We start from the raw sequence: 22,941 nt of genomic DNA, 5'->3' as shown, positions 1-22,941 counted from the left end.
ACACACACACACACACACACACACACACACACACACACACACACACATGCATGCACATACACATTTTCTTTATGATAATAGAATTGAACCTAGGGTCTTATGCGGGCATAATAAAAATTCTCTCTCCCTGAATTACAACCCTAGACCTAGTATAGAAAAAAAATTTTAAATCTTCTCCAACAGTGGACACATGCATGTATATCCACGTCTCTGTGTTCTTATGACCACTGCTTCTTGGTGTATTTTCCTCTTAGTTTACACTTGTTTGTAAGTGAGCCATTTGCTAAGGAAGAGGACACATAGCGCTCTCTGAATCTTTCCACTTCTGTCTTCTTCACTTCTCTGGACTACAACAGTGTGATAGTTCTCATTCCTAAACTCTACACATTCCAGACTTCTGCCAACACTCCTTAACTTCCTGTATGAGGAGACTGACTTAATACTAGAAAATTCTCTGGTGCAGTCTTAGGAAGAGTTCTTATGCAGAAGGCAGTAGATGTGCCTTTGAAGTGCCAGTTGCTCCCACATTCTCTCACTTACAAGGACAGAATGAGGAGCATGTCCAGTGCAGTCCTTTCCCTCAGAAGGGCCACAGGAATCACACCTACACCATCAGCAGCTATGTTTAGGAGAGTGCCATTCCCCTTGTTGGTGGTAGATGTGCTTATGTTTGAGACAAACTCAGCAAGACTTTAATTTTCCTAAACCTTCCTCAAAACCATTCTGATAAAGAAAGCTTTAAATAATTGTATTTAACTTGTTATTTTGAAGAACATTTCCATTGCAGAAAAATTGAAATGGATAAAGAAGGGAAGAGTTGTAAAAAGGTAGACACAGTGAGGAGGCCCCCAGATTGTCTCCCAGAGCAACCCACTTCCTCTTCCAAGACTCTGGTTTCTTCATGCATTTACAGGGAGAAGTTTAAGCAACTGAAGTTTTCTTCCTGTATGAATAAGTTATCAGTGTATGAAAGAACAGTGAAGAGATTTGTCTGTGTATTTTGGTAGCATAGCTTCTTCCTGGTCCTTCCTGGAACTATTCTTCAATTTGCCTCTGGATTCCTGGAGACTTGGACTACAAATGGCTACAGATGTCACTGGTATGCCCTCAAGTGTCCTGATGTCTGTCTAAAGATGAAGCAATGACTACAGACTCATTTGCTTTTGGAAATTTTATGCTATAAAATATGCCTTCTACTTAAGGAAAGCCTGGTGAGTATAAAGAACATGGGAAGCAGCAGTTTTTGCATTTTATAAACATGTTCTTTGCATTACACATCATAGATAGCCATCAGATTCTCACTCCCCGTGGTGTCTATCCTATGATCCTCAGCCTTGAAGCTGGACCTGGATCAGGATCTTATTGTAGTTCCTTCTAGGAAGAGCTGAGCAGTAGTCAACCTTCCTCTTTGTCTTCATTACTAACTTTAAAAAAAAGTGTGTGTGTGTGTGTGTGTGTGTGTGTGTGTGTGTGTGTGTGGTGTGTATAAGGATGACCATGACAAGCTGGGATTGGATAAGGTATCATGGGACTCAACCCCCAAAGAAAATGTGTTCTTTCTCTCTCAGCAAGCCAGTACTAGCTTTTCACCTAGGAGCCTTGCAATGTTTCTCCCATCCATGTTGGCTTGCCACTGGTGTAGTAATTATATAGGACTTGCTTAGGTGATTATATTGCTGAGTTTCCATGGGTGCAGCTTTGCTGTCCTATATAGAAGGCACTATCTCACAGCAGGGATCCGAGGCCTCTGGATCTTACAATGATTTTACTCTCTCTTTTGTGATGTTCCCTGAGCCTTAAGACTAGGAGTTGCATTGTAGGTAATTTTTAAAATGTTCCAGGCAGCTGGCTGAGTACTTTTTCCTATTATTTAATGAAATATTTATAATGGGTTCTTGATATAAAAACCATTTTTACTCAAACTTCACAAAAGAAAAGCTCATCTTGAAGAAATTAAAGTGACAACTTGAGGTCATAGGCCACCATAGCTTGAGCTGTCAAGTGGGTCAGCCTGCATCTAGGAATTAAGCTGGCAACCTCTGTGGTGCCCTGTAATTGGCCATGGGGCCCTTTTCCCCTTACATTTGACCAGGTTGGAGCAACTGGTAAGTTGAGACACAAGGAAACCAAAATGTGGGTGTGGCCATCTATTCTCTTTTCTGCTCAGGGCACTCTCTTACTTCTTTCTGTCTGTGTCATCCCCTTCCATCTTGTGTGATTTCATCTTGAATATAGATTCATGAGATGCTTCCTGCAAATCTTCCAAGAACTGAGTTCTGCTTTGCTGTGGATGAGGCCACTTCTTGTTTTCCATGAACCAGGAACAATCTCTCCTTGCAGGTCTATCACTCCTGCCAGGAAGGTTCCCTTTCAGTATCCTTAACATTCTCCAATCAGACTTAGTGCTAGGTACTTACTGAGCACCTACTATCCTCAAGATAGTTTTCAACATGAGGAAGCAAAGACACTTGCTCCCAAATCTGATGAGCTGAGTTGATCTCCAGGAAGCAATATGATAGAAGTCGAGAACAGATGATTGGAAGTTTTACTGTTTTCAGCAGGTCTACTATGCCATGCATGCACACATAGACATGCACAACAAACAAACAAACAAATAAATGAATACTTATTTTTAGGTTATCATGCAAAACAACAGATCCAGTAGCGTTTGTAAGTATCCTGTGCTTCATGATCATTTGCTTGCTGAGTCATTTCATGGGCCGCTAAAAGATGAATTAAAATTAACACTAGGAAGTAGGCTGCATGTCTGAATCCAGGGAAACTGGATGTCTAAATTACAACCCACTCGCAAACCAATGCACTAGGATCTTCATATAGACTGGTTGTGGTGTGAGTGTTGAACAGAGCCTCTGCCCACATAGCAGCCTCATTCCAAAATTCTACTTTGGGAGTTTTAATCCTTGATTTGTGAATGTTTCTATTCCGTAAATACTTCATGGGGAAGGAGATGGAGAGACTGCAGAAGGGAAGTCTTTCATAACATAGCTGCAAATGCTGAGCTCAGGCAGCCTGAAAGACAAGGAACTGAACTCCAGAATCTCTCCAGACTACCAGTCAGGATTGGATTTCAGCTCCTGTGTGTGAAGGTCTCAATCCATATAAGAACCTAAGCTTGCACATAGAGCAAACATCAAAACATGCTCATTGTATGAACTTTCTCTGGTATTTAAATAAATAAAAGATTCATGTTTTCTAGCAAAACATATTTTCTTCACACATTTTTAAAAATTTTACTTTAAAGCACTTCATATATATTATAAATTATAAAGAGAAATGTCAATACCAAGCTTACCAAAACTCTGCGAATGGATTTGCTTGTATTTTTGGTCGCTGTGTTGTCGATGTGTTGTCTTACCTTCAGGTAGAAGTAGGTGGAAGTTAAAACTCACTGGTGATTTGCAAGAAACAGAGAGATGCAGAGGTGAGTGATGAGTTAGACAATGGTTTGACCTGCTGTTACTTCACGTGGTTCTGAAGTAAATCAAGGGATGATCTCAACAGTGAGTCATATCGAGGATTTCATGTTCACAGATCCTGGCTCTAGGGTTATATAAAGTGGGACTTTTAGGGAACTTGCAGTGGGAGGGAGCAGGTGGACAAGCTGGACTCTGCTGAAATACCCTGCAAAATGAAGTTTCTCATGCTGATTGTGTTCTTACAGATATCTGCCTGTGGGGCCGCTCCCATGAATGAGAGTAAATTTGCTGAAGTAAGTATTGACAGGGTTGCCCTGGTCCAGCCAGGCTGTGTCTTTAATAGTTGCTGAATTTGCAAGCATTATGTTGAAAATGATGATTCAATTTGAAAATTAGTACAGATTCTCTCTTGTTACCATGTTTTGTTTTCCAGAGAGCATTATAAAAATCAAAGAATGTCATTAAACTGGTGAATAATTGTACCATCTTTGGCTAAATTACTTAGCTCAATATAACTAGATCACATTTCTGATATAGTGTTGTGTGTTGGTCTCCCACCCTGTTTGTCTTTTATGTGTGATACTAGTTTAATATCCATTAAAAATCTAAGATTGGACTTTGCTTAATCTCTGTGACTACTTCAAGTTTTTATAATAGTTACAAGTCACAGAGTTAATAGTTTAATAGTTTTATAATAGTTTTATAATAATAGCATGCTCCCTGTCTGCTCATTTATCTCACATGTTTATTCATAAGTATTTTAAAGTAAGATTTGAAAAAAAAACTTACCTTTTCCTAATTAAAAAACTTGAATGCCTATTTTCTAAAATTATATACATTTCTTTTTGAGACAGAGTCCTTCTGTGTTGTCTAGTCTGGCCTTGAACTTGACCCTTTTGTATCAGCCTCTTCAGCTGATGACACTATTTTCTAACATTATTCTTATTTTGAATTAATCCAAGTTTTCTACTGTGTCAACATTTTACCCAATGCTGGGGACTAACCCCAGACTTGCTAGCATGCTGGGCAATTGCTCTACCACTAAATTACCTCCCCCAATCAAGGACCCTTAGACACTAGATGCTAAAATCACTCCTAAAAACCTAGAAGCAAGTCTGAAGAAGCAGAATAATAAATAGTTCTTCTTCTGGAATTTTGGTAATCTGACTAATCATTTATGATGTTTTAAATGACATAGGAAGTTATTTTTTCTTCTCTGTAATGGATTCTCTAGGTAATAATAATAATGTAGCCTGTGCTTAAAATACCTGGTTCTGGAACATCAGCATGTTACTGACCATGTCTTCAGAAACATGGCTGCATACAACTGTTTGCAATGCTTATGTTTTGTCTAGTGGTACTTGTCAAGATATTATGACTATGAAGAGGACAGAATTCCAATGACAAAAACAAAAAACAATATAAACTTCCTAGAAGAAAAACTCCAGGAAATGCAGCAGTTCTTTGGGCTAGAAACAACTGGGCAACTGGACACCCCAACTCTGGCAATAATGCACACACCTCGATGTGGAGTGCCTGATGTACAGCATCTTAGGGCAGTGCCCCAGAGGTCAAGATGGATGAAACAGCACCTCACTTACAGGTAATGTTAGTGTGTGCCCTGGGGAACTCCTCTACTTGCCTATGAGTACGGCTTCTAGAAACCTAGAACATTTAGCTACAACTGAGATCTAAATTGAAGAGTGGCCTCTGTGACTTGTTAATATGAAAGCATTCATTATCTCCAGGCTGGGGTGATGACTCAGCGGAGAAAGCACTTGTCATACAACCATGAAGATAAAAGTTCAGATCCCAAGAAGATATGTAAAAGCCAGGCGTGGTGGCTGCCTATAATCCTAGCACATGGGAGGCAGAGATAGGGAGTGCCTAGGGCAGTTGGCTAGTCAGACTAGTAGAATCGAGGGTCTTTGGCTTTGGTTGAGAGACCTTGCCTCAATAATGAAAGTGGAGCAGGTTTAAGGAAAATGCCTGAGTCAACTCCAGGCCTCTACATGCATGCACACACTACACGCACACCCACACGTGTGTGAATATGCATATAAACACAGGCAGTGCTACACACACACACACACACACACACACACACACACACACACACACACTTTATCTCTGTGAGGAGAGTTGCTCACTGAGTTGTTCAGGTCATTTGCCTTGTCAGTTAGAACAGAGCAGAGAAGCTGCAAACAGACAGAATAAAACTGAATTAACTCAAATAAAAGACAGTACAATATTAAAGATACATAAATGTGAAATTTTGGTACTATGGGTATTTATGTCTATGAAAGCAAATGCTTCACTATAATTACTAGTAAGTTATAAATAAGAGAAAATTAAATTACATTTTGATTGATAAGAAAGTTTTCCAAAGAAAAAATGGTTTTGAACTTCAACACACTTTTCTTACCTAGACTGTCAGTTTGTGAGGAAGTCCTTCCTGTAGGCATGAGTGCAGAACTGAGAGGTTTAGATAGCATTAACCAATGGTGTCCTGTTTGTTCCCCTTTCTTTCTCCAACACAGGATCTATAATTACACCCCAGACATGAAGCGTGAGGATGTAGACTACATATTCCAGAAAGCTTTTCAAGTCTGGAGTGATGTGACTCCTCTAAGATTCAGAAAGCTTCATAAAGGCGAGGCTGACATTATGATACTTTTTGCATTTGGAGGTACACAACTTACGCTTCATCTGAGTCATTCATCATGCTGTATGACATCACTTACCATGTGATGACATCGTGTGTGATGACCTGTGATGCTGTCATTTGTCATGCCTTGTGACAGATGCTGGTGACTTATGACTTTCTCTCATTTTATAAAGCTCATGGAGACTTCAGTTATTTTGATGGCAAAGGTGGAACCCTAGCACATGCTTTTTATCCTGGGCCTGGTATTCAAGGTGACGCACATTTTGATGAGGCAGAAACGTGGACTAAAAGTTTTCGAGGTAGGAAAGAGAAAAAAATAAACTAACCTTAAGGAAATTTTAGATATGTCATGATCTCAAAAGAATATGTTCTGACAAAAGATTCTGAAATGACAAATTCTGATTATGTTTGCCTCTAAATCAAATTTAAGATCTTGTATATGTAATGTAATTTTCCACATTGTAAATCAGGGATGTTGGGTGTGGTTGTGATAGAGATCATCTCCAAGGACTACTAAGATTGTATGAGCAAGGTCTGTACTGTAAACTCCTGGAAATGTAAAAGCTTTTAGTTGGGTTTTGGCCAGTAAAATCTATAAACTTAAAAGAAAGCACTATGGACGCCCCAGGGGGTGGGAATTTGAGGGTGGGGAGGCAGGAGTGGGGGGGTAGGTAGGGGTTACATTCGCAGAGAAGAAGGAGAAGGGGTGAGGGGATAGGGGGTTCTTGGGTGGGTGGGGGATGGGGTAAGGGACAACATATGAAATGTAAATAAAACATCCAGTAAAAAAAAGCACTAATTCTATGTGATCCATCTTATGTTGGCAATTACAGAAAACTTAGAGATCCCTATGGATCTCTATGTTCAAGCTCATATATAGTCCTGGAACCTTGTGTGATCTTGAGATATCATTCTCAGAATGTCCAATCAATTAGTTGGGACTGTAATTCACCATCCCACTCAAATAATGGGGAATGAATTTACCTTATTATTCATTGTTATTAATGTTATTGTTATTATTGGAGGCAATTCCAACTATAAGAACATTTAACCCATTATTTCAGTACCCTTTGTAATATCTCTTGGAAAGCCTTAGTTATACAATTCATTCAAATGGAATACAGAGGGAGAAATCCGAGAACGTGATCTCCCTACTTTGAATCCCCCTTCTCTGACTAATTTTTCATGTGATATGTAGCTAAGTAATTTACATACTTCATATCTACCACAAAGGTAGACACATAGCTTAAAGCTTTGAATCTGAAACATACCCTAAAGCTTATCAAAATTTTGATAAGGAAATTTGAAGGCTGTAAGGTGCATCATGTATATTTACTACTTGCTGAACTACAAATTCTTAACCAGACATGTCCATGTGTCTGGGGTTTTATCAAGGTTATTAGGGGGGATTGAGTGTAAGCTCGTCATCAACTGAGAATGCTTTGGAACTTAATGAACCCTAGAAATAAATGTGCATCAATGCATCTGCTCTCACCTGAGCAAGAGACCAAGCAAAAGTTGGTGACAAGCTTGTACAAAGTCAAAGAGTAGAACATGTTCTATTGGCCCCTGGCCATATTTTAAAAATTGATTTGACTTTATTTTTTCAAAAAAAGGTGGATTGGAAATATTTCTTTATGTGGTCCTAAGTCATCTTCCTGAATGAATGAATGAATGAATGAATGAATGATTAAAATAATTTCCAACTTCTAGTACTCCATTTTAGTTTTACTGTTTATCATGTTTCCAAGAACGTAGAAAATGTTTAGGAACCACTGTGCATTTCAAAGTGAGGAAACAAGATCCACAAGGTGACCCAAACAAATTAAGTGGTTGAGCCAATATTCACATCCCAACTGCTTGGCTCTAGAGTTCATTCTTTTAAATTACACATTATTAAAAGTAAAATGGTACCCTTAATCTTATTTAGAATCAGGTGTAGGAATGTTCATGCCAGAATATATTTTATTTGTCTGCCAATGAGATGGTCCATAACTGTAGAAAATTTTGACTCCAAAGGGACATTTTTCAGACATTTTTAGTCAAAAACAGAATTGGTACTTCTAAAGGTGGTGTAACTAGAGATCTCTAAATATCTATAACAGAGGACTGCTCTGACAATACTTATTTAGCCTATAACATCAACAACATTTGTCCTGAGAAATGTTCTTTGAAAGAGTAGTGGAAATAAGTAAATGGTTCTCAAATGCTCCCTTTTAGTGTGTTAGAAGTTGTATTACCTTCTTCAATGACAAAGCAATAGGTTGTTGACATGGCTCAGAGGTTAAGAGAGCATGCTGATCTTTTAGAGGATCTGAGCTTTGTTCCCAACACCAATGTTAGACAGCTCACAACTGCCTATAACTAGCTCCAGGAAGATCCCACGACTCTGGCCTTTACAGGTGCCTGCATTCATGTGGCACAGAACATTCACAGTGGGATGACATTCAGCCACTAAAGGATGGGTTCCTATCAATGGATGGAACTTTGTTACGTGTAAAAAGGTCAAGCACAGGAAGATCTATACTCTATTCCTATTGAGACATGAGAAAATTAATCTTACAAAGGTTGAAAGCAGAGTGGTGGCTGAAGAAAAAGGTGAAGTGGGGTTGAGAATGGTTAATCCATTGGCACTAAGCCGCAGTCAGGAGCCTGGGATTCTGTTGTTGGCACTGTGGTACAATAATACACCTATAAACAACGGTAGTAAACTCTTTAATTCAAAAGGCCAGAAGAAAGAATATGAGTGTCTTTGCCATGCAAATGATATATATTTGAAGAGATAGATACATTTATCCTGTCTTGAACATTGTGCAATAAGTGTAGGCATCTCAATGGCCCATGGTACATCATGAGCATGTATAATTTAATGTGTAAGTTAAAGAAAACATGATAGTCTATTTCACAGCTTTATTTGTTTTCCTTGATACCTCTTAGGCACAAACCTCTTCCTTGTTGCTGTTCATGAGCTTGGCCATTCCTTGGGGCTGCAGCATTCCAATAATCCGAAGTCAATAATGTACCCCACCTACAGATACCTTGACCCCAACACATTTCGCCTCTCTGCTGATGACATACATAGCATTCAGTCCCTCTATGGTAAGCTGAACCTCATTATTTGCCATACAATGCTGTACACTCTTATGAATAACTTCATGTTTATATTTAGAAATCATTGCTATCTCATTTTGAGCCCTGTGTGCATGCATCCTCTGAGTTAGGCATCACAGAACTATCTTCATTTTGTTTCTCATTTGAGGTGTTTTCTAACAGTAGCACTACTGCTCTGTTGGGGGTGAGGACCAGAGAAAGGAAATTTAAGTATTCCCTTCTGTGATGCTGCAACTAAGTATGATAAAGTCCTCCAGGCATGCTTCTCCTGGATTTCATAGGAAACAAGACTGTTTTATATTTTCCATTAAGAAACATTATTTTTAAAAAAAAGCCCTTCCTCTTACAAAATTCCCCCAAATGAACATAAAAATGTATTTTCAGGAGCCCCAGTGAAAAGCCCAACCTTGACAAATCCTGGCAGTCCACCATCAACTGTCTGTCACCAAAGCTTGAGTTTTGATGCTGTCACAACAGTGGGAGATAAAATCTTTTTCTTTAAAGACTGGTAGGATGATTATTTTCATATCTAACCAATTTTATGAGTTGTATGGTTAAAATTGTTTGTTTGTTTGTTTGTTTGTTTGTTCATTTGTCAGTAGATACTTGAAATGATGTACATCAAATCCATAGGGCAGGAACTTCAACTTGATTCCCAAAGTTCAGAGAGATCTTAGACTTTTGAAGTATGGAATTCTGTGACCCTGCTTGTGTTGACTAGAAATCCAGTCTGGAAAAAAAAATCAGTTTGTAGTGGAAATCTGGTTAGGGAATTCAAAGACAGGAATTGGAGAAGCCCAGCTGTTTTGTTTATAGGTAAAAATGCTAAGGTCTCAGTGTTGGTGAGATGGTTCTGTTGGCAAAGTTCTTGTTGTCCAAACTTGAGGACCTGAGTTTAATTCCCAGCCAACACAGAAATATCCAATGGAAGCTACAGTGTCTAAACCCCAATGCAGAAGAATGTGGTTGCTAAGGGCTTTCAGAATCTAACCCAGTCTAAGTGAATCAGCAAACTCCAGGCTCAATGAGAAAATGTGTCTCAAAAAATATGTGGGTTGTGATTGAGTAATAAACCTGAAGCCTCCACCCACATGTGCACACATACATATACATGAACACCTACACACACACACACACACACACACACACACACACACACACACTGATGACTGGAGTTAAGGCTTTGAAAAGTTCCTATGTAGACTTCCTTGAGGACATGGAGAATTCCAGAATGACTCCCACTTTCTGTTTTGGAGCAGAAATGGAGGCAGTTGTTGGTTTAGGGGAGGCCAGTGGGGAGGTTAATGTGTGGAAGGTAGGACAGATGATCCCATATTGAGATTATAAAGCAGTAACTTCTTCCATTTACAAACCAGCTAACCGATTGTGACACCAGTTGAACCGTAGATCCATTGGGCTCAGACTTTGGGCTTTTTTCTTTTTTCAGGTTTCCTGTTGAAGTCACTGTAGTTAGCCAAAATGATTAAGGTTCTCTTGCCTGGTGCTGTCACACAGAAATGTATGGAATAGAGTGTGAAAACAAAGAAATACTCAAACACTTTGCAAGTTCTTCCATTTGCACTCTGAAGAATGTGAGTCAACAGTGATTTCTCACACATAATAAATATATTTCATGTCAGGTTCTTCTGGTGGAAGCTGCCTAGGAGTCCAGCCACCAACATTACTTCAATTTCTTCCATATGGCCAACCATCCCATCTGGTATTCAAGCTGCTTATGAAATTGAAGGCAGAAATCAACTTTTTCTTTTTAAAGGTAACTACAATATTTGGTTCTACCACTGAGAATGCTTTAAGGAAAAGAATAAGTAAAGGAATTGGTACCACCTTTTATAAATAGAGACTAAAAACAGCGCTCTAGATTTTTGTAACAATGGCTCTGAGCTGTAAGTTAACTGTACAAACCCAACTATACAAGAAGTGAACACCTTTAAGAAAGGTATATGAACTATGAAATGATAGCACTTAAAAAAATCTATAGAGCCACAAACCATTGATTGAGAACAGAAACAGGGTGGGGTGACATTCTCAGTGATAGAGACCCTACTTACTACAGATGGAACCTTGGGTTTTCCCCAAACCCCCAGTACAAATAAAGTAAAATCAGTTTTAGAACTCTGCTCAAGAGAGATGTTTTATAGCAAGTCAGTGTTTTTATTATCCTTTTGGTGTGACTCTGTTGTGCCCTTCCTGTTTGTCCTCATAGATGAGAAGTACTGGTTAATAAACAACTTAGTACCAGAGCCACACTACCCCAGAAGCATACATTCTCTGGGGTTCCCTGCATCTGTGAAGAAGATTGATGCAGCTGTCTTTGACCCACTTCGACAAAAGGTCTATTTCTTTGTGGATAAACAATATTGGAGGTAAGGTTCAATGGCTGGTACTTTATGTGCTAAAATTTGTAAAATGGACACAAAATGGAATTTTTCAGAAGGCAGTTATTCTATGAAAGCTTCAGACACCTTTGACTTTATGGGAGAGGCAGCAGGAGAATATAGGTCTGAAATAGTTGCTATCAACTTTTTTTTTCCTCTGGGCCTTCAATTTCTGTTATAATTTCATTTAAGAAAGTGTCTGGACTCCAGGATTCCTTTCCACAATTGGCAAACCCAAAAGACAAAATGAGGAGCCTATTTTTTTGAGTGACAAAGAGCCAGAGGGAGTAGTCATCAAAGTGATTGTCGGGTTCTGTCTTGTCTTACTTGTCTAATGTTGAAGGAGGAAAAGATTGTCCCTATCCTCTTCTGAGAAAAAGAGTGTTTGCACATGTGACTTAAGAAAAAACAGAATATACTAAAGTGGTAGAGCCTCTATGTTTTCTTGAATACTTAAAATTCAACACATAATTTTAACTAAATTCCACATATGTGTGACATAAACTGGCCTGCCAATTTTAGTCCTATTTGAGAAACAGGACTTGTGATTTCACCAAATAAGATTTTCTGGAGAGGTGAAAACCAGGCATAATTTATTTTAATCTGATATTCTTAAAATTTATGTGGCTACTGGCTCCTTTTTTACACTTTTGATAGACAGAAGAATTTTTTTCTTTTCAACTCCAGTGTTAGTGTCAGGCAAGCAATGTTTGGAGAACTAAACTGAGTAAAAAATAAGATAAAAAGCATATTCAGTTGTCACTTGAAAGTCTAGAGAAAACTGACCCTTTCCACTCAGTGGTATGGAAACACAAGGACCTCGCTCTCCTGCGTGGATGGGAAATGTTTTATTTTTTGTTTCTCTCTAGCATAGATGTTCAAAACCCTTTGATCCCATGGCTCTTAAGTCTCCCTTCTTATCACAATGGAAGAAAATCACTGAATCATGTCTTACTAGAAAAGATTTACAAAAATGGTGATTAAGTCATTGGACCAGTGAGAGCTGTCACATGCCAATCCTGTTCAATGCCAGGCTGAATGGAAAGAGACCAAGCAGCCGGGAGACCCTGTGAGGGTCAGGACGATGCCTGACTGGAGTCCATGAAGTTCAAATTCCAATTCCTGTGATGCCGGGGGAAAAACCAACCATTTTTGTCTGATTTTTTTTTTACCAGTACATTTAAAACACTTTCAGGAAGGATGAGCGTGTGCTTCATGTTGTGGAGTCCATTTTCTCATTGTGTTTCTGCTGTTTTCTCCCACAGGTACGATGTGAGGCGGGAGCTCATGGACCCTGCTTACCCCAAGCTGATTTCTACATACTTCCCAGGACTCAAGCCTAAAATTGACGCAGTCCTCTATTTCAAAAGTAAGTAGGCTGGGAACATACTGGAAATCACACTTTAAAGTATCAAAGTGTAGACGGGGATTATAGGTGCGGTGGAAGCTGCCCCTGTTTATGGTATGAATCTGATCAACTTCAACCTGGAAAAGCTTGCCTGTCAGTGTCACAGTGTACTGCTGTGCATGTAGCGTTTAACAAGCCGAATGTACTGTGAATGGTCCTCAGCAGGGACCTCTGGAATCAGACTTTTTGTAGTCTTGATAATCCTTAAAAACAACTCAAGGTTTTAAAGAAACACAAGGTAAGAACTAAAGAATTGACTTTGTTCCCATTTTAGGACACTACTACATCTTCCAAGGAGCCTATCAATTGGAGTATGACCCCCTGTTGCATCGTGTCACCAAAATATTGAAAAGTACAAGCTGGTTCGGCTGTTAGGAAGAATGTAGTGGAGGGTGCTTGCTGGGTTTTCAGTTTCATAAGTATTTGTTACATATTCACTTTATGCTCAGGATGTAACTACATGACAATGATGTAACATGAAGTAAGACACGGTGGACAGGCCACACACACACATGCTTACTCAGAAAAGTGCTTTTACAAAATTAACCTCTTTTGGTAAACCTTTTCTCTTGATTCTCTTAATTTTGAAAGCACATGCCTTCAAAGGCCAACTGGTTTATCTGTAAGTTGTTTTCTAACAACCTTCAAGTAGAAAAATTAAAATTACTCCCCTGTCTTTACTGAAATGTAACATGTTTTGTTTTCTTAAATAAATTTAAAAGAAAGTGTTTGGCTTTAAATTTTTTCTTTAAAAAACATGTGTGTGTGTGCATGTGCGTGTGTGTGTGTGTGTGTGTGTACAGCCTATATGTATATTTTTGCACCACATGCATGTAGTGCTAGTAGAAGCCAGAAGAGGATGTCAGATCCCTAGAAATGAGTGTTACCATGGTTATGGGCAACACTGTGAGTGCTGGGGAGTGAACCCACATCTCTTGAAAGAGCAGCCTGTGCTCTTAACTCCTGTATCATCTCTCTGGTCCTGGTAATAATATTTTTCTTGAAAAACAATCAATTTAGAAAATAACTGGGACTTACAAATAAAGTCTTTCTGTGACTGTACCAAGGCGTCAATAGAGATGTGATCGCTAGAAAAAGTTGAGGCTTGGAGCCCTTTTGATCACTTGTGTATGAACAGCAGTCTAAACCCAAGAAAGCATTCTCTAGCCTGCACATGACTCCAAGGGTGACTGCAGCATATGACCACAAACTAAAGAGGAAGCGGGCAGAGATGGGGCTTCTGTTCTTGTGAGATGTGTTGTGAGATGGTTTCATGTCAGAAAGTGGGTTGTACCGTTGCTATGTGGCCTTCAGGACATTAAATCAAAGCCTTCTTAAGCACAGGAGGAACTGAGTAGCACATGTTTTGTTTGTTGTGGGGAAAAGACAACACGGTGCTCCTGCCATGCCTATGTCTTAGCCTGCTGTCTACCAGTTTTATTTATAGTCCTGGTATCTCGGCTTCCTATCTTCTGCGTTGTGTATGCTGTAGAGCTCTCACTTAAAGCTTATGGGTTTGTGGAATATGTCCAGTGTTAAAACCGACTGGTGTATTGTCCAAGAAACAGAGAACCCTTCATAGCAGATTGTCATCTGGGCATATTTGGAGAGTGAAATGAATTGAAATAAGAGGGACATGAGGAAATGGCTCCTTAGCCTTTCTGTGTCAGATGAGTGTTAACCTTCATCATCAACTTGATGGGATCTGGGGTCATGCAACAGACATGTGAGGACTATTTCAAAGAAGGTAAATGGTAAGAAGTATTTATGCCTTCAGGGTTGGAGGCAGATTCACTACAGTCCCATCATGGGAAGAACAGCGTTTTGTCCTTAATAGGATAGGTATTTAATTTTGGTTATGAATTTGCATTTTCTGTACATAATGCTTCTGCCCAAACGATCACCCATGGACTTACAGCACACCTTACCATCATCACAGTCTCCCACACAGCACTGTTTCTGTTCAGGGACCTCATTTCACAGCCACAGTAGAGTCCCATCAGGCTCGTGCTCATGTTGATGTTCATGTACTTCACAGGCCTAACACAGGAAGAACGTCTCCTTTCTAGGCTGCTGTTAAGTCTTTGATTGGTTTCTAGAATCTTTCTCTTTTCAGTGTTAGAGATTGAACCCAGGGCCCTGTGTATACGAACAAAGCACACTAAATTTAAGCTACATCCTAGCAGTTAAGATGTTGAAAAGGTTTTTTTTTTTTTGCCAGTTTTGTGCAGGTGTTTTTGTTGCTTTTGTGAAAAAAAATTGATTACCCTTTATTTAATCACCACAAGTGACATGGCTTTTAAATTATTAATGTAAGTGTTGACAGCAAAGAGATAGTTAAAACTTTAAATTGATGCTACTATTCTTATAATAATTTTGTCAGCGTGGATTTTTTTCAGGAAATATATTACTTATATTAAAATGTGATTTAGCTGACTCATAGCTAAAATATTTCCATAACTTCTCCTATGGCAAATGTTTCCTGAAACAGACTAACAAATAAAAGTTCTTCAAAATCTGTATGGCTTTTAAAGTAGAGAGGTAGCCATGGACCAAAAACTTGAGAACTTATTACTAATACTTTAGGTGGACTCTATTAATTTAAAACTTCTAAAATGATTTTTACTTAAAGGCATCTCTGTCACTCACTCTCTAGGACCATCTTTGCTGGCTCCATGTTCTTGGTAGCACAAATATCCTCATGGTTTTTAAGACATTGAATGCTGTCTTCAAGTTCCAGTTTTTAACTTTAAAAAAGCCCAAAACATTTTAAAATGAACTCTCTTTTGTTATGGTGTGGAAAATTTAGACATTTAAAAAAGTTGTTCTATTTTTGTTAATCTTCTCCTATTCTGAAAAAAATTCAGTAATTATCTCTTTTGTAGTGTTTTTCTTAATCATTCAATCATCTTCTTCTGAGACTGAAATGAAAAAATCATTCAGTCTTCATCATGCCCCTTATTCTTGTAGCCTTTCTTTGTTTTCCAGGTTCTTCATTTTATCTTACTCTGATATTCCTTGGACCAGTTTTCACATATGTCTTCAAGTTTAGTAACAATCTCTTCACCTGCCTGTGATCAACTCTTTAAAAATGAGTCTTATTTGTTTATTTTTATTTTATGTGCACTTGAATGTATGTCAGTGTGTGTATGTGAGCAAGTACATGCAGGGCCTACAGAGACCAGAAGAGGGCATCAGATCCCCTAGCGCTAGAGTTATAGAAAGCTGACTAACTGACTAACATGGCGCTATAATCTACTGTTTAGCCCATGCATCATGCATTCCACCTTTACAATTAAAAAAAAAAAGTGTCATTTCCAAAGTTTCCAATTGATTTGTTTTCAAAGCAGTGTGGTTATGACTTTCTTATTTGCTCATCTTTGTGATTTTTCTCTCTTTCTTTTTATATTTTAAATTCTTCATTATCTGGAAATGATTTGATAATTCAAGTATTCAAAGACCTTATAGATCGAGGTTCAATGTTTGCTTAATTGTCTTTCTCTGGTAGAGTCTTGCTCCTTTGTATATTAGAAAAGCTTTGTGAGTTCATTAAAAAAATCTTAAACAGCACCTTTTGAGGCAATCTCTCTCTATGGAGTCAGACTAGTAATCCACCTGTCTCATCCTTATGATTGCAGAGATGACAAATACGTGTCACCAGGCCCAGATGTGGTTTTATTTTGAGTTTAACATTGTTTCTGATGGAAATTAGAGATTTTTTTTCTCACTAGAGACTTCCTGGCCTCTTTTAAAATCTTCAGTAAAAAGATTAGCTATGAATCCTTCCCTAGCTTGCAATTTGTTTAAGTAAGGTATACCCAAAGTCCTCTGCTACCAGATTTACCCTTGGGGTAATTTCCTGTTCTTCTTGGCTGGGTACTCACTTATGCTTAATTCAATTTCAGTTCCTTTTGTGTGCAGATATGTGTGCCTGCAGGTATGTGTGTGAACCTGTTCCAGGAAAGCCCCTGAGATTCCCATGGTCACCTTCAAGTCCAGCAATGCACCGAGGAGGTTTTTATTAAGACTGTGATTTCCTCTGGAAGGGCCCTTGAGAGTTTACCAACTGCTTCACTGCAGTGAAGGTGTGGCTTATCCTTTGCTATTGCAAATAAGTTGAAAGGGGTTGTTTGGGTCAGTAACTGGTGCACAGAGGTTTATAACACTAGTAAATAAGAAGATCCTTTTGGTGTCTCACTGTGAAGCAGTAGGCACATTACTTTACCTCACATAATGCAATTCTTGTCTGAGGATTGTACAGGTAAAGTCCCCAAAACTTGGTAGGTACTTACTGGAGCTTGGGTATTGCTATTTAAACTTCTCCTTGATCTAAAGTATGTTTAGCTCCCCTGCTTCCTCAGTTAGCATTAACTGTCAACTTGACACAGCTGCAAATTAAGTGTTGGGAAGTCTCTATTAAATAATTATTTTTATCAGCTTAGTCTGTGGGCATGTCTTCACTGTTTATTGAATGTGGGCAACATCACTTGCTGGGCAGGTGGACCTGTACTACACTAGGCTGAGCATGAGCCTAAGCTAGCCTGAGAGCAGTTGGCAAATAGCATCCTCCGTAGAACCATGGCAGGTCCCTGCCTGAATCCCTCAGTGATGGATTTTGACCTGGGAGTGTATGCCAAATAAACTCACTCCTCCTCAAGCAGATTTTGGTTATAAGTGTTCTCAAAATGGAACCAGAACATTCCTCTGAGGGTACATTGGTCACTTAGGAATCGTTTTCCCTTGTGGGGAGGCAAAGCACCAAGTGTCTCCACCATTGTCTAATATTTCCCTGTGACTCAAGATCACCCAAAGTTAGAGAACCATTACCTTAGTTTTTTATACTTCTAGATATCAAATTTTGAATAATAATGAATTATATTTTAGGAATGTACCTATAACTTTTGTTATATACATCTAGCCCATAGGATTGATATTTTATCACCACTTTAAAAATGAAGGAAAAGTGTTAGATCTGGCCTGGATGGAAGGTGAGTTGGTCAGCCTGGGCCTTTGGTGGGCTGGTGGGGCCTGCCCTTCCACTCCATGCTCCATTGGGTATGCAGACTAAACACAAATTGCACTTGTGGGGTTTTTTCTTTCTCTGTTATTTTTTCTTTCATTCTTCCTCCTCCTCCTCCTTATTTTCCTTCTCCTCTTTCCTTTTCTCCTCTTTCCCCTTCCCCTCCTTATCTTGGAGAATGTGAGGTCACAAAGTCGGGAATGTGGACATAGGAAGACTAGGAAGTAAGTATGACCCAGGATCATGATGTGAAACTCCCAAATAATCAATAAAAATATTATGCCAGGGAGAAAAGAGAAAATGAGCAATTCACTAATCAACACAGAGCTGGGCAGTCTAGACACTACGATTCTGCCTGAAGAGTCCAACCCCAAACTCATGTACTTTTTCTGATGCCCAAAGAGGCATGAAAGGAGTACTTTGGCTGATAGTTATTTAACTAACAAGGAGCATGCTCCAGTTGTTAGGCACACAATTAAGTGATCCACATTGAAATCCTGGTCCCCCTCTGCTCTTTTTGGAGCAGTTATACTACTGAGGTCAATAATCATTATCAGAGTGCAGTGTACATAAGTGAGGCCCAAGAAAGCATGAGGGGAGTTCTGCATATGTAACTGAGTACCAAGGACCAGTCTCTGGGCTGCCTTTGTGAACTATAAGATTCTCAGATTTGTCTACACACTATTCAGCTGGCCAGTGTCCAGCTTTGTAGTTATGTCATGAATTGATTTTGATAGCTACCATCTCTCAGCTCTCACTTGGGTCTTGACTTGGAGACTTGAGATTTCTCACTTCTGCATACAGCTCACTGACTGCCCGCCACCCTCAACCCCAGCAGTATCCAGAAGTACAACTTTGGGAAAATGTCACTCTCCCATTTGCCTAAACAATGAAGCAGCATCAAATTAGAAAAATCTTTTCTGTTTTCACTTACTTTGCCTGTAAGCCATGTTTAGATTTCTGGTCTGGGACAAAAAAAAAAAATGGAGAACCCACCCCACTCATCTCTACATAGAACAAACTCTACAGAATTGTAGAAAATTCTAAATTTTGGATAGACCCATTTTCTCATGAGAATTTTTCATACTGTTTGTTTTTCATTGTAAATGAGAAAAATAACACTTTCTAATCAAAAAAATAACATAATGAAATAGAGATCTTGTAAAACATTAGAGACAAGAGTGGCTTTATTTAAGTATCAAATACTTTTGGACAGGAAATGTCTCTTAGCTGGGCACAATAGGCATTACAGAATGCCAGAATGTGGGAATAAGAGATAGAAGAATTCAGAGTCCACTGGACTGTAAGATCCTCCCTTAAATACCACAACCAAAGCAGCAATGTGTTTCCTCTTGAGTACCTGTTCCTGTGTTCAGAGCCACGTTTGCTCTGGGAAGAGCTTCTCTGTTGACCCTCCTCTCTTGAAAGATGAGCCCTAGCATCACAGTGAGAGTCATCCACTGAATAAATGTCCTTCTTCAGTGACTCTTCAACCATGACATGAACTTCTTGGGCTGTCAATTGTGGAACTAAACTGTTTTAGTTCAACAAACATTATACTATAAATTGTGAAAGTTTATAAAATATAATTAATTTGTACTTAGTCGCTCTCTGTATCAGAAGTTCTGAAAGGTAAATAAAATACAAAAGTATTTGATTCTTCAGCAAAAGATCTTCTTTAAGATCATGGAATATGTGTTTTCATTAACTTGGTTTTGGGTTGCCTATATTTTAGCAGTTGAACCAAGTACTAGAATCACCAGAATCATCAATTCTTCTTGTTTGGAGGTTAAATCTGTGTTGGATTGATTGGTGGAAGAAATAGAAATTATCTGAAAAATTAAAAAGATACTTATTATATTATTATATAATACATATAGTTTCCAGAATTTGACTCAGTTCTGAGTGATATATATATATATTACATTTGCTGTCTAAATAGCAACACTGTTATTTTTAATATTGTAATAAAATTGAGAAAATGTGTTTATACTCTTACCCTCTTTCTGGAAGACATCATCAACTTTATCATTAATTCCAGGGAAGTCTTCTGCTATTAATCTAGGATAACCTGGATCCATGGACCGGGTATTTTCATCATACCTGATTTTTTTTAAAAAAGTGGTTTAAAAGTATCAGCATCTTTGACCAAACATGAAGATTGCTTAAAAATATTTACAGAAAATACAAGAGTATGGATGGCATAGAAATTTTTAATTCTTGAGATTAGAAAGCAGTGAATTGGGTGAGGAAATGTAGAATGTTGGATATACCAAACTATACATAACGTCCTTCTGAAATCCAATGAACCACACGGATGTCCTCTTCAGGTAAAATGCTTTGTGAATGGTAAATTTAGGTGAAAGTAGCTCAAGAAGTTGATTGCTCTTATTCCCCCACCCTTCCATAGCACAGAATATCAAGGCAGGCTCATTGGATTCCCTGTACAAGCGCCTCACAATGCTTGTTGCTCCACAGACTAATGGATGCTCAGTGGCTACAGCCATTCATAGAAAAGGCAGTTTGACAACGCCCTTTGAAACTCATTTAAAGATCTTTCTGTATAGAAACAACTGGCACCCTAACATTACTCATATTTTAGTCTTTACCTCCAGTACATGTGGTCAACAAAGAAATATGTTTTTCCAGTCTCTTCCTCAGAAACAGCAGCATCAATGTGTGTCACGTTGCTAGGGAAGCCAAAGAAGCTGTGGATGTCCTTGGGGAATCCTTCCAGTACATTCTTTTCCTGAACAGCCCAGACTTTACTGCCTGCCAATCAAAAGCCACAGATGAACCTCCTTGCCTACATTTTCAGCTAAGCTTTACAAGCTAGGAACTGTATCCTAGGTACAGACAGCAACCTTTGTAGGAAGGGCTTGGTATCTTCTTCTCTGTTAAATGTTGATATCAGGATACAATCTTAAAGCAATTAAATGAGTTTGCCTTTTGTTTGCTTGATTGTTCTGTTTTTGAGACAAAGAATTTACACTGCAACCTAGCTTGGTGTAGAATCCACTATGTAATTTACAGCAATCCTCCTGTCTTAGCCTAACTGTTAGGATCAGAGGCATGAGTTGCCAAGCCTGATTTATATGAGATATTCTTTTCTTCCCGGGCCATTCCAATCTGTAACATGCATTGAAAATTATCTCCTTTTCCCCTCCTCCATTGCAGTTGAAGTTCCTTTCCAAAAGTGGACCCCCAAACAACTATAATTTCTATTCTACTTCTGTAGCAACTAATTTCCACAGCATCCTCCAAGGTAGCTGTGTACATGTCTGCAGATTCAAGAGCCTGTCTGTTTCTAGTCCCTAAGTTGTATATCACATGAAACGCACCTGTTTTTAAGCCAAGAAAACTCTAGTTCACAAACATGCTTATTTTAAGCTCACATGAAATAGTGCTCTGAAATGCTGTGTATGTAAATTTCTATTTAATTCCACATAATGAAGTGTAGAGGTACTGTTGCAAAGTATTCTGCCAGACTGAACTACATTCACATTTTGTTTTGAGCGTTTTATAGTATCAAGTGTCTCAATGTTTGTCTGTACTAGACCAAATGCTTCCATTAAAAAAAAGTATCAGATGTGGTCTTCAAAATCTGACATACTAGGCTCTTTGATCTCACTGAATCCCACAGACTCACTGAATTTAATTCATAGTGACTTGGAGTTTCTCATATATTAATAATCTTTGAATGAGTTGCCTGGAAAACTTACTAAGATTTAGATTCTCGAACAAATTTCACAGTGAGACTTGAGAGTATGTTTTGTTTTTCAAGGCAGGATGTCATCAGCACAAGGATACTGGGAACACATGCACAAGGAGTCTAGGAAATTGCATACACAAAATCTTTCCATGTCAGATTTTGTAGACTTGGCTCATGACTCTCAATTTGATTTCTGGGCCCTCCCAAGCATATGGAGGAAGTTTAAAACACAGTAATTATTTGCAAGGTCTTAAACAAGTCTAAAGAGTTAGAACTCATTTTCTTTTAAATAAAAATGATGCTGAATATGCACTATAACTTTTAGCTAAGCTGATGGGCTCCCATGAACTTACTTGGAGAAGCTTGAACATTCAGAAATCCATGTAGTGAATGTAGCTAATACCCTTTTATCTAACTTCCAAGCTGAATGAAAATTTAGTTTATAAATACAAAGAGAAACAATTAGAAACATTACCTTTGAAAAAGCGGAGTTCATCTACCATACTAGCTTCATAAGCAGCATCAAATTTACCTGGCAGATTTGGCCAGATAAGATCTATCACATTGATCAAAGGTTCTGGAAGGAAGCTAATTACCCGAAAGTAGAACCTGATTCAAAAAGAAGAGAAAGTGTGGCTGTCAATGGATCTCCAGGCAATCTCCAGCTTCTTCTCACTGGAGAGCTCCTGTGAGCAAATGTGCACTGTCTCCCTGAAGATGGGATCAGGCATGGTTTCTGCTTGATGTGCTTGTTTCTTGATGGAAATACTCATGCTGTGGCAAATTTTGAGACTGGTGGTAACACATCACATGGGATCCTGATCATTTGGAGACACAGATGGCATAACCAAACTCAAGAATATAAGGAGTAGAGGCATTGTGAACAGGGGTGGGCTAGAGCAGAGCAGTGAAGTGCTGGCCTGCCATGCATGAAGCTGGGCATTTGAGCCTCAGTACTATCAACGAACTTCAGTACTCTCAGTGCTTCAGTGAAGGCGATGACAGAGCAATGCTTTATTTCTATTACTGGTGGTTCTAGTACAATTTAATTTAACTTTTATATTGGCTGTGATTCACAAGCAATTTTCATAAACCTTTAAAATTTATAGTCAGCTTTGGTGAGCCATGAGGAGCAGGCTGTAGCATGTGACCAACTGCAATGCAGCATCCTGTGCCAGTATCCTGTATT

The 22,941-nt window shown here is 38.7% G+C and overlaps 2 protein-coding genes across 2 annotated transcripts; one reads left to right on the top strand and one right to left on the bottom strand.

Annotated features, from left to right (window-relative positions):
• Positions 1 to 3,566: 3,566 nt before the first annotated feature.
• Mmp12 (matrix metallopeptidase 12) lies at positions 3,567 to 13,750 on the top strand. The gene is made up of 10 exons (XM_028763396.1): positions 3,567 to 3,730; positions 4,793 to 5,040; positions 5,978 to 6,126; positions 6,279 to 6,404; positions 9,043 to 9,204; positions 9,601 to 9,724; positions 10,857 to 10,990; positions 11,441 to 11,600; positions 12,878 to 12,981; positions 13,295 to 13,750. The coding sequence occupies exons 1-10, from the start codon at positions 3,650 to 3,652 to the stop codon at positions 13,393 to 13,395; spliced, it is 1,389 nt and encodes a 462-aa protein (XP_028619229.1). The 5' UTR covers positions 3,567 to 3,649; the 3' UTR covers positions 13,396 to 13,750.
• A 5,448-nt stretch (positions 13,751 to 19,198) lies between these two features.
• On the bottom strand, positions 19,199 to 22,358 carry LOC114617710 (interstitial collagenase A-like). The gene is made up of 4 exons (XM_028763321.1): positions 22,228 to 22,358; positions 20,650 to 20,812; positions 20,040 to 20,143; positions 19,199 to 19,872 (listed from the first exon to the last, which is right to left on the bottom strand). The coding sequence occupies exons 1-4, from the start codon at positions 22,253 to 22,255 to the stop codon at positions 19,772 to 19,774; spliced, it is 396 nt and encodes a 131-aa protein (XP_028619154.1). The 5' UTR covers positions 22,256 to 22,358; the 3' UTR covers positions 19,199 to 19,771.
• Positions 22,359 to 22,941: the final 583 nt, after the last annotated feature.

The sequence above is a fragment of the Grammomys surdaster genome, unplaced genomic scaffold (assembly GCF_004785775.1).
Source record: "Grammomys surdaster isolate TR1022 unplaced genomic scaffold, NIH_TR_1.0 138, whole genome shotgun sequence".
NCBI classification, from domain to species: Eukaryota; Metazoa; Chordata; class Mammalia; order Rodentia; family Muridae; genus Grammomys; species Grammomys surdaster.
Note: the sequence above shows the minus strand (reverse complement) of the source record. Positions and strands in the feature narration are given on the sequence as shown.